Source organism: Pseudopodoces humilis, chromosome 9 (genome assembly GCF_049639895.1).
Source record: "Pseudopodoces humilis isolate 2021_Gansu_Grassland_sample_001 chromosome 9, ASM4963989v1, whole genome shotgun sequence".
Classification (NCBI taxonomy): domain Eukaryota; kingdom Metazoa; phylum Chordata; class Aves; order Passeriformes; family Paridae; genus Pseudopodoces; species Pseudopodoces humilis.
In genome coordinates this window covers 20,735,012-20,746,750 of record NC_142208.1, presented here as the reverse complement: position 1 = coordinate 20,746,750, position 11,739 = coordinate 20,735,012, and the positions used below count along the sequence as shown (strand labels likewise).

The 11,739-nt window shown below is 49.1% G+C and overlaps 1 protein-coding gene across 1 annotated transcript; it reads left to right on the top strand.

The window, feature by feature from the left end:
* HHEX (hematopoietically expressed homeobox) lies at nucleotides 1-5,237 on the top strand. The gene is made up of 4 exons (XM_088059418.1): nucleotides 1-379; nucleotides 1,941-2,119; nucleotides 2,347-2,397; nucleotides 3,989-5,237. The coding sequence occupies exons 1-4, from the start codon at nucleotides 1-3 to the stop codon at nucleotides 4,220-4,222; spliced, it is 843 nt and encodes a 280-aa protein (XP_087915544.1). The 3' UTR covers nucleotides 4,223-5,237.
* Nucleotides 5,238-11,739: the final 6,502 nt, after the last annotated feature.

The following is an 11,739-nucleotide window of genomic DNA, read 5'->3' as shown; positions in this document are numbered from 1 at the left end:
ATGCAGTACCAGCCGCCCGGCGCGGCGCCGGCCGCCCTGGGCGTCGGCGTCCCGCTGTACGCGCCCACGCCGCTGCTCCAGCCCGCGCACCCCACGCCCTTCTACATTGAAGACATCCTGGGCCGCGGCCCCGCCGCCGCCCCGGCCCCCCACTCCCTGCCCGCCCCGCCGCCGCCGACGCTGCCGCCGCCCAACTCCTCCTTCACCAGCCTGGTGTCCCCGTACCGGACCCCCATCTACGAGCCGACCCCCGTCCACCCGGCCTTCTCCCACCATCTCGCCGCCACCTATGGCACCGGCGCCTACGCCGGGCCCCTCTACTCCTTCCCCCGCGCCGTCGGCGACTACGCGCACGCCCTGATCCGGCAGGACCCCCTGGGTAAGCCATGTGCCTCCCCCCTCCGCCCTCCCTGGGCTGCCACGCTGCCCTCGTCCCGTCCCCATCCCGCCGTCGGGGCAGGGGTAAATGGGAAGTGCCCGAAAGCGGTCCCCTCACCCGCCAGCCCCGCCGCTTCTCTGCGTTCCCCCGGCTCCCTCCGGCCCCCGTCTGATTTACAGTAAATTAAAGACGTGCCGCTCTCCGGGTCTGTCAGCGAGACCACAGTGCGTGGCCGCGGTGACTCAGATTTGTTTTCCTTCAAACCAAGTGACTCTGAGAGTGTCCTTAGTAATGTCGCGTGTGGTTTTGGTGGGGAGTTTTAATTGTGCTTGGAGATCGCATGGCAGATCTCAGTCTTTCCTGCGGATGACTTGAAAAACAGTCGGGAGGCCGGCTCCGCTCGCTGGGGCCCCCGAGGTTCCTCCGCGGGTCGGCTCGGGCCGCGGCGACTACTTCGTACCCTTGGCCAGGGTAAGCGACCCCTCTGCGGGGGCTGAGCCCCGTGCCCGGGCTGCAGCACTTGTTCTTAGTGATTGCAAAACTGGACCTGACTCACCACGTTTGTGCAGTGAAAGAGGCTGACCCTTTCCGTTCATACAGGAAACCTTGAGCTCTCGATAGGAGTAAATCTGGTTTCAGAAGCTGTTAAGTGTTTTCCTGGCCGCCTGAAGCAGGCTCTTCCCCGGGAGTCGTGCACATTGCTGATTACTTTATCGACATCCTCAATACAGACAAATTCAGGAAACACTCGACTTCTGATAGCCGGGATCCGTTTTTCTGATATTGTTCATTTCCTCTGTGTGGGATGTGACTTTATGACAGCTAAAATAACCAGTTGCTTCCTATTTTTTGAGTCTGTTTTGCACCAGAATTACTAAAGCCTGACGCAAGCAAAATCTCGAGAAACAATGCAGCAAACTGCAAAGGGTGCAGGCACAAACAGCGTGACTCAGTAGCACTGGCCAGAACCTCCTGTCCCGGGACGCGGCCGTGGCTCCGTAGCGGGGCTGCTTCCCCGACGTGTCGCTGCCTGCACCGCCTCGCCTCTCACCCGGCCCGGGGCCGAGCCAGGCGGGCACCTCGCGGCCTCTGGAGGGCAAACCCCCAGCCGAGGATGGGGGACATGGGGGCTCTTCCTAGAAGCCCAGTGCCCTCCTGTTGGCGCATCACCCCTGCCCAGCCCCGCGATGTCCCCGCTCTCCGCAGGGACCCGGGCACTGGCTCAGAGAAAGGGAGACAGTTTCTTTGGGGCATCGCGGTGAAAGAGCAGAAGGAAGCAAAGGTCTTTTTTTTTTTTTTTTTTTTTTTTTTTTGGTCTCTTTCTGTGCGAGATAGACCAACAGGAAACACATTGACGGAAATGTTGCCAAAGCCCGTAGAGAGACTTTAACTGGTCTGTTTGGCGGAGGGGAAAAAATCAGAGAGGGGAAAGATCAGAGCAGGAACTGGGAGAAATAAAATCAGGCGAAGGAAATTAGCGAGCCCTGGGCCCGGGCAGGGCCGGGGTTCCCCAGTCACGGGTGTCCACGGTCGGCCAGTGACCCTCGGTCTCTCTTTGTAGGGAAGCCGCTGCTGTGGAGCCCCTTCATCCAGCGGCCGCTGCACAAGAGGAAGGGGGGACAGGTCCGCTTCTCCAACGACCAGACCATCGAGTTGGAGAAGAAGTTCGAGACGCAGAAATACCTCTCCCCGCCGGAGAGGAAGCGCCTGGCCAAGATGCTGCAGCTCAGTGAGAGGCAGGTGAGGCCGTGCCCCCGCCCCGGGGAACCGCACCCCCTTCCCGGCCGCTCCAGGCCCTGCCGTGCAGCTGCTGTCGGTGCATCGCTCTCGGGGACCTGGCCGGCTCGGGGTCGGCAGGGGAGGGGTGCTTGGCAGGTTCTTGCTTTTTTGCTCGTGGCTTGGGTAGGGCTCCGGGCACTTACTGGCTCCAAGCCTACCCCACACATTTTCTCGTTGTCGTTGCTCAGGTCAAAACCTGGTTTCAGAATCGCAGAGCCAAATGGAGGCGTCTAAAGCAGGTACGTAGATGTTTCTGTTTCTATAGAAATAAGTATTTTAATTGTCTTATCTTATGCCGTGCTCACCTATTCCAGGTTGTATGCAGAAGTCATCTGAAAGGCTGTTTAACCTCTTCACCTTGATTAAAAAGACAAATAGTCATGCTGGAATCCATGAGGGCTCGTTCAGGCAGCACTAACGTTAAAAGCTTCTAATGCAGTTCCTATATCAATTATGCCCGTCTTTCACACACCACCTATTAAAACTCCACGCTAATTGTTTTGTAAACCCATATGTTGTTTAGCCAATTAATGTGGAGAAGATAAGTAATTGTCAGTAAATTACTTAGGCAGTTTTTTTGGAGAATATTAACTGGTGTTTTAAAATGCCCTCTCTTAATAAACACATGTTGATGTATTTTGCTAACATTGGGAGAAGGCAGGTACAAACACCTTGCTTGTTTAGAGGAGCTGCATGGAAAACTGAGTAGCTTTTACTTTCCTTTCACAGTTATAGTGTATGAGGCTAAGAAGTTAATGGAGTTTCCCTTCCCTTAGAAATCATGATCAAGCAGATAATTATTTAGGGATTTTTATGGCACATAGGGGCTGTGCCTGGCTTGGCAAAACTGAGGTCCCTTGGCTCAAGTATTTTTGAAAAATTCCAATGTTTTGGCTTGAGTCTGGCTTCAGTAAGTGTGACATGGGCACACATGTTTTACTGGCAAATTAGCCTTTAATGTAAAAGTAAAGAGAAAAGAAAACTGATCACAGTACCATGCTCTAGATGAATCTGTTCTGTGATATTTGCCTGAGTTTAACTCAGTCTTCAGTTGATTTTTTAATAAAGTCCTATTATTCTGGCAAGAGGCTGGCTAGGGTCCAACCCATGCCACAGTGTCCGGAGAGCTCACTTGGGATCTCGGCCATTTTAAGTCATTTCCTCCTTTTCATTCAGTCACATCCATTTCTCTCAGCCTGCAAGGTTATATCATGGGTACATGTCTCTGCCTGCTTTTTCTTTAGAATAGCATTTCATGCCCCCTTAGGGGACTGGGCTCTCCAGACAGGTGCCAACATAAGGTTACTCTTGCCTTCAAAAAAAGGGCTTTGGTTTGGTTTTAGTGGTTAGTGTTTTAATGTTAAGTTTTAGCTTAATTTGTAATTTTTTTTCCATATGTTTTTGGGCCAGTGATGGATTCAACCTCCCTCCTCTTGCTGCCGGGTGTAATTAAAGAAAGATCAGGGCAGGAGGAAGCTGTGTGTCGGTGTTTGTAGACTCATAATAAACATTTGCTTTGCTAAAGACAAAAGTTCAGAGGTTCCTGGGCTCCAGCAGCTCCTGACTCTTTTGAAGTGGCTGTGATAACCATCGCCAAGGAGCCTTATTCACGGCAGCAGCCCCTGTGGCTGTGAGGGAGCGGGATCAGAGCCCTTGCCTGGCCCTGTCCCACTTGGGCAGGTTTATAGGCAGGAGGCCCAGGGAGGTAGGACACTTGCCTTTTTCTGCAAGAAACCCGAGGTGGTTTTCCCACACAGCACAGCTGGAATTCCCGGGCCTCCTGTCTCTGTGGCTTGTAGTTCTGTACCAAGCAGGATTCTTTCATTGCAGGAGAACCCCCAGGCCACCAAAAAAGAAGAAGTAGAAGGTGCTGACAGTCACAGTGACCAAAGGCCGGAGAGCTGCCAGAGCCCCGAGCAGAAGGGTAAGGAGGTCTCTCTGGATGGCTCACAGTACACCCCCTCACCAGCCTCACAGGAGGACCTGGATTCAGATGTCTCTGATGACTCTGATCAAGAAGTGGACATTGAAGGTGATAAAGGCTATTACACTGCTGCCCACTAACAGTCCTGTGCAGAGAGCAGACCCTAACTCGGCTTGCACTTTACCAGGGGCTGGTTTGAAAGAATGTTGTGCTACAGGAGAAAACTTTCACCGTTACACTGAAAGAAAAAAGCATCACCAAATAGACTAATTTTATAATAAGCAGAGGAAGAAGGATGTATTTTCTGCAAGCAGTTCAGTTTTGGTATCTCTCATTTGGTTAAAGGACCGTGGTTTGTATTTAATTATTTGTAAAATATGTTTGTACAATCATCAGTGTTCTAAGTGGAATATAATCCTGCACCCTGCCCTTACTCATGATGGTGGAGAGGGTCTGAATCAGCTGCTGTTGGTGATCAGGCAAAACTCTAACTAGTGTGGAAGTGAGTATGGATTGCAGGACTAAGACCTTTATATGTGTAAACAAACGTACTTTAAATAGATTAATTTAAACGCCCTTTGTAAGCAGAGAAACATGTTCTGTGAAATAGGGAGGGATTTGACAATCCTGAGAAGTGCCTTATGCTCACACCCTTTTATGTGCCATGGTGCTCTCTACTGAGACATCCCTTTGTCAGGTAGAGTTGTTGGACAGATTCCTTTTTCTTCTTGAAAGAGAGAAGATGTGCCTTCTCAGATTTTTGAGAATTTTGCCTCACAGTTTGGATGGTTCCATTTGCAAAAAAAAAAAGAAAAAAGAAAAAAAAATTGATTTAAAATATCTAGGACTGTTTTTTATGGATTTCATATTTGAGAAGAAATTGCAGGGAGCAATAGGGCCCTGCTGCAGGACAGAAACTGGCATCAGCTGCAAGGGCATAAATGAGGCACACAGCCATGGGAAGATAATGCCTATCATACACATATCCGCTTCTGTACATACTAGTTTTCTTTAAAAGTCTTGTGGTTTTGTACCTCACATTGTTCATATTTTGTACATATTTGTTCAGTGTTAAAAAAAAAAAAAAATGGCAAAACCTGATATTTAATTTTTGATGGACATATCTGTGAAATAAACCTAAACTCTGTAACACTCGCCACTCTGGCCATCCAGTTTTCTGCCAGTGGCAGGAGAAAACCCAAACCTCTCCTCTGCCAGGTGTGTTGTAAGTGGCTTTTCCCTCAGTACTGTGCCAGTCACCAGCCACCCCGAGTTTTCAGCTCGGTTACAGGAGGCTCATGTGGGTTCTCTGCTATGTTTTTTTGCTGTGTTTCAGCCTCCCACCCCGTGTTTCGGTTTTGCCCGTGCCCACATGGGAATGGGCTCTGTGTTGGGAGGAGGAAAACCTGGCTGGCAAGCCCAGGCTGGAAGCGTGGGTGTTTACCCCCGAGTCGCCCTGACCTTGGGCGGCCAGAGAGGGGGTGCGGGCTGGAGGAGGAGCAGGGCCGGCAGCGACTGCTCGGGGCCGGGCATCGACCCCAGTCGGGGCAGACGCTGACCCACCTGAGTCAACAGTGGTTATTCATCGGCCTTTCTCCGAAATTACGTCGACCCAGGGAAGGAGCACGGAACCTGGGGAATGAGAATTGCTCCCAGGAGCGGGCATCCTGGATGGGCACTCGCGTGGGTATTCAGCCCTTCCAGGTGCCACAGTGAGCACCCAGGGAAAAGGGATTTACACCTGGCCAAGCGTCAAAGAGGCTTTTAGTGCCAAGAAATGTTTTTAGATAGCAACAAGTGACTATTGTTACTAGCGAGGGAGGATGGCCCTTAGAGCAGACGAAATGTTGCTTCTAAGCGAGTTAATTCTTTAGAAACACCAGCTGAGTTTTCTGAATTAGTGACTTTAACTTTGGTTTATTCGAAAACCACTCTCATGAACGGGGCCCGAAAAGATGGAGTGATGGGGAGGTTCTGTGCCCCCTGCCCGTTCACGCCGTGCTCAGCCTCCGGCTGCCCCCTGAGCTGCTCCGGTCGGGGCCGCGGCAGGGCCGAGCACGGCGGTGCCGGGGACGCGGGCACCGGCCCCGGTTTAACGCCGCCCGTCACAAAGGCAGCTTGGGGGCTCTCCAGGGCGTCTCCGGGGCTCCTCTCGGCCTTTGCGCCGGGATCGAGCCCCAGCGCGGTGCGCACCACGCGAGGAATCGCTGGCGGGCGCAGACAGCTCAGTGGGGCTGCGCTGAGGGGCAGGAGATCGCTTCTCCATCCTTCGGCTTTTCCCTCGCTCGGGTTGCCGTCGCGGGTCCCGACGGGGACAGCTCGCCGTGAGTGCCGGGAGCTGCGGCGGTGAAGGTGATGGGGTTGTGAGGGCCGGAAACAGAGGAGGGAACGCTCGGGGAGATGCCGCCCGTGACTTTCTTTATCTGTTTTCTGTCCCGACCTCATCAAGGTGCACGAAACCGGCGTTACCTCTTCAACGCGACTTCGTGTTACGGCTGTGCTTTCGCGTGGGGATGGGAACACGCGTGGAGCAGAGCGGCCGTGCCGGGTGGGCAGCCGGCGGCGGCCCGTGAGAGTGGACACCGGGCAAACGCCATTTCCACGAGGGCTGATGTCGGCCAGGACAAGCCGGGAGAGCCAGACGAGCCCCATGTAATGGGCGCGGGGGTCTCTGCCCGAGGAACTGCGCGGGGTCGCGTCCTGGGCGATGCAGTGGGGTCCAGGGAAGCCGGGCTCGCTAACCCAGGCGCTTTCCCCGCCGTGGCAGGGATTCGGCGGCTCCCTGCAGGTGGGGAGCGCAGATGCGCCGTCTGCAGCCGCCTGGCCAGCGATGTGGATTTCCAGGGTGTCGCGACAGGTGACAAACAGAGCTGTGCAGTCGATATGTCCTTGCTCACCCGTCCACCCGGGGAGGGGGTTTAGGGAGGTAAAACACACCGGCGGGGCCGGCCGAGCTGCCGGTCAGAAATAACCCCCCCGCATCTGTCCCTAATTCTCCCAGCTCGTTCCCACGCGGGAGCCACCGACGTGGGCATGACCACGGTGGGGCGGACGAGTGTCCCTCTACGGGCAGTCTTCTCTTTGGCAGGAGAAAAACAGCCAAAGCACTTTACACCGTTCGGGAAAACCTTCGAGCCCCTTCCGTGCCATCCTGCTCTGTCCTGTTTGTTTGCCCGTTGGCTATTCCATGCCCAACTGGCACGTATGACCTTTCCAGCACAACTCCCGTCTTGTTTTCGACTTTTTTATCAGCCGATTCAACTTGAAAATGGTTATCATTTAGCAGAAAAACAAACAGAAAAGCACATTTTTGTAAGCAAAACGTTAATGATTGGAAGAATTGCACCAATTTCAGCCTGACAGTGTGTGATTAATCCTCCGGGTCAGGTACTTATATTTTTAGTCATTAGGTTCGTCGGCCTTTGATATGCAGAACTGTTTCTAGCCTAATAGGCTATCGACCGAGCCGCTGTGTACTTTGACTCCGTGCGCAGCGCGGTCCCGGGAGCAGCGCGGGATGCGCGGGCAGCGCCGGCCGGGCGGGGCGCGTCCCGCAGGGGCCGGGCAGGGGCAGCGGGGACAGCGGCCGGAGCCGCCCCGGCCCGCACAGGGGACCCACGGGTGGGGCAGGCTGCGCGTTCGCGCCCGTCGCCAGTGTCCCGCGGGGGCGGGGAGAGGAGGAAGGCGGATACGCGATGTTTGCAAAGCAGGTCGCTTTAATCCTTCTCACTGAAATGTCCAGAGCCTCTTCTATTGCACAATAATAGGAAATAATAACTCAGGGCTGCTAATTGTTTGCTTTCGCTGAAAAGGACCTTCCTCTGGTCATATTGGATAAAAGGATTTTTATCCGTCCACTCGGTTTAGTGAATGACAATAAATGGTATTAGGCCTGGAATACATCTGCTACTGAATGTCTCCTCAGAGGACAAAAAAAAAAAAAGTCAGACAATAAAATCTGTGCATGGATATTATTGTCTTTTAGCTATGTATTATATATATATATATATATATATATATATATATATATGCAAAATGTTAGTTATTGGAGACATTATTTTAGCACATAAGAAAGTTTCAAGACAGAACTATAAACCTGAAAGAAGCATAAACAGAAGTTCAGAGAATGCTGATCTGATTCAGATCAACTTCCTACTAATGTTTAGCAGTGGTTTGGGCTTATTAAGGACTTTGTCCAGGTCTTTGGTGACAACAGTTTACCAAAAAAGCCTTTGCTGACAGTTGAGTCTCTGTCTTATTTTGAATCATGGACTGGCTCCAGGCCTCCTGAGCATGGGAGGTTTGCTTATTCCTATTTATCCAAAACAGGAAATCAATGTGTATTTCTAAAATATTTCAGATGGTCATGTCAAGGCCAAAAAAACTTTACACAATCATGTAAAAACCTTATCATGTTAACTTAAGTGGCTCCGCTTCACAGCTCCATTGTCTGAGAGCTATTGACAAATGACTGCTAAACTCCGGGAGTCTCAAGCACATCCAGACTGTGTTACTTTGGTCACTTCGAGTTATAACAGCAAATTATTATTTGGTGGAATCTTTCAATAGAGTCGGTGACTTGTGAATTTTCCCCTGAATGTTAGATACCCACCCATGCTATAAAGACATAATCTCTAATGGGACTAATGGAGAGGTAGATCTTTTTTCCTATCAGATTGATACTCACCTATGTCATTAATCCTTAATAATAAACAGAACTAATAAGGTTTGCTAGGGTTTGTTGATTTTTTTTTGTTTTGTTTATTTGGTTTTGTTTCTGTTTGTTGTCATTTTGTTGCTGTGGAGTTGTTTGTTGTTTTTTACCTAGCAAAATAGAGCCTGATATTAAACAGGCTGGGAGGCTGTGCTTATGCTTGTTTTAGAATTGTCATAGTGACTTTTTAATTTTTCATTCATATTTTCTTTTCTTTCCTGAAAGTATTGTTCAAGATGTCAAAGGTACTAGCACAATTCTGGGAAAGACATATGATTTTTTCACTCTCCAGTAAGCTTGGTAGTAGCAAACCAATGTAAGGATATGTATTAATGACTAAGAATTTTTCTGCTGACTTTTTACAAGACAATTGTTAGAGTGGGTATGTGTGCAAGCATGTGGGCTGGACATTTTCAAGTAGATGTTTAAAGGAACAGATTTGATCAAGGGTTTTGTCTGAGTACATTTTGGGGAAAACAAAGTCGAAGTCAAAACAAATTGCTGTGGTGGCCTGTAGGAAATTAATTGGTGCTCACAGTCAGCTAGAAATACTGATGCTAAAGACAAACTGAACTTTGCATTTGTTGGTACAGTTTAGGCAAATGATTTTGGGTTAAAAGATTTTTGATTTGAAATCAAAAGATTGAAGATTCAAATGGGCATGAAAAATGAGCTGCCATCTCATCAGCCTTAGGGAAGGGGCCATTTCCAGAAGACCTAATTCAATCAAGCTTATTTAAGGGCTAAAAATCCAATCTGACAGACACATAGACCTCAAAACCTTTAACATCACTTTAGCAGGCTGAGTTGCAGTCAGCAAGGAGCCCAGAATATGACCTGCTAAAACTTGGCAATTGTATCAGTTGACTTTTAGTAGGTCTTGCTTTTGAAAAAAAGAAGTTCCTGGCTGAACTAAATCTACTGAAAAAAACCAAAAAAGATCCTTTTTACCTTTTTGTCTAGACAAACCCTTCAGGGTTTTCCTGCACTTCAATCTTCACCATTGCTTTGAAGACCTACGTGGAGAAAATCCATCCTGATCCTTTCCTATGCTATTACACTCCTTGGCTGTTGCAGTGGGCATGCCATTGTAAGGAGTATTTTGTCATTGTCTAGACAAGCTTTAAAGTTGTATTTTTAGAATGACTTAGCAAACACTTTTAAACAACTTTCAGCATTTGACTTGTCCTGTCTATGAAATGTTTCAAATCATGGTAGTCAAACCTTGTTAGCTAGTATCTTTAAAAACACAACTTTTATCCAAGTCTAGACATACTGAGAATTCTTGTCCTGGAATACACCCACGTGAGGGTGGAGCTGTCTTAAAATGAGTCAGGACTGCCCACTACCCTGCAATTGTATCTCAATGATTTACTGCAGCTATCAGGATAAAAATCACAGGTTAAAAGGGGAAGAAGTAACTTTTTTTAATACACATCAGTTCTGCCACTTCCTTCTCTGTGTAATAAGGAACCCTCTTACACAGCCAAAGACCTAATCTAGCACACGAAATCAAACAGAGACCTGTTGTAGTCCCAGGGTACAGAAGGATCTAGTTCTGCAAAAGGATGGACCAGTGGCCAAGGTTACTTTCCAGGGACTTATCCTGGAAGTTCTTCCCAAACGTACCTTGGAAATAGCCCAGGTTGCTGTAAGGGGTTTAGAGATGATAACCCTTTAAAGGAAAAGGTCTGCACTAATTTTTGGCTGGTGGGTGTTGAAGCCCTGCCAGCACTTCAGAGAAAGTTTGGCTCATCAAGGGTGTTTCGTTGGTTGATTCTGGGCTCCATGGTAGTAAGAGACCAGATTAAATTTATCTCTGAGCATGTCAGTGCCAGTTAGATGTGGGCAGGAACTGCGAATGAGTTGCTCTGTTGGCTGAAAACAAACACAGGGCTGTATAAGCCAGGGTGAGAACAGCCAAGGGAGTTGAGCTGTAGTAGCAGAGGTTTCAGGGGCTCGGAGGCAAAAAATAATGGGATGGGACAGTAGCTCTGCAGCCCCATGGCATCCTGATGCAGGCAGTGGAGGAAACCAAAAAATTCTTCTGAAGTTTGTCAGATAATAGAAAATTATTGTTTTGGGTAAAGGGCAGAGACTGATTTGACAGTCTGTCAGGGACCAGACTGAAATTTTCCATCCAAGTAAGATTTTCAAATAAACTAGTTGTCGGTACAGTCTCTAGGAGATGGATTGGGTCTGCCCTGCAGAGCTAAGACCTCTTCTGTGGCTTTGGCCCTGGAGGCTCACACAGACATTGGCTTGGTCACCAGTAATGCACCTGGTACATTATTGTCTCCTTGGTGCAATACCCCCTGCAACTTCATGAGCCTTTCACTCCAAGTGAAGCAGCCTATTTTGATTCAGTGGAATAGCAGCAATAGTGGCAGTACCAAAGAAGGCAGCTCTTGGCCGTCTCTGCCACCTGAACTCACCTCTGTTAGGCAGGAGATGTACAGCACTTCCCCAGAGTAATTTCTCTTCATGGTGACTTTTTGGGGAGGACTGAACCCCATCAGATCACTAGTTACTTTTGAAAATCTCAGTCAGAACCATATACAGATAGTTTTTGTGCTGTTCACCACTTCCCATACTGTGGTACGGGAAGAGAATGACGACACTGAAATAGCTGAATAAAGGACACCCATTTTCTGCCTGTGTTACTCTCATAATGAATACTGTTCATGCTCGGTGCTGGTTTGCTCCACCAGTTACCCCAGAGCCTTTGGGAGTGTCTGTGCGGTCAGGGTGTACTCACAGAAAGTGTAGATGGTGAATATCATCATACGTTAAAATATATTTTGTCTTAATTAAAAAAACTTACACAGAAAAGTACAGTGGGTTTTTTTCCTTTTTAACCTTCATCTGATATTTTTGCTGTAGCAAAATATATGCTACTTGCATATGGAAACAAATGTTTTTTCTAGAGAAGAGAATTATGAC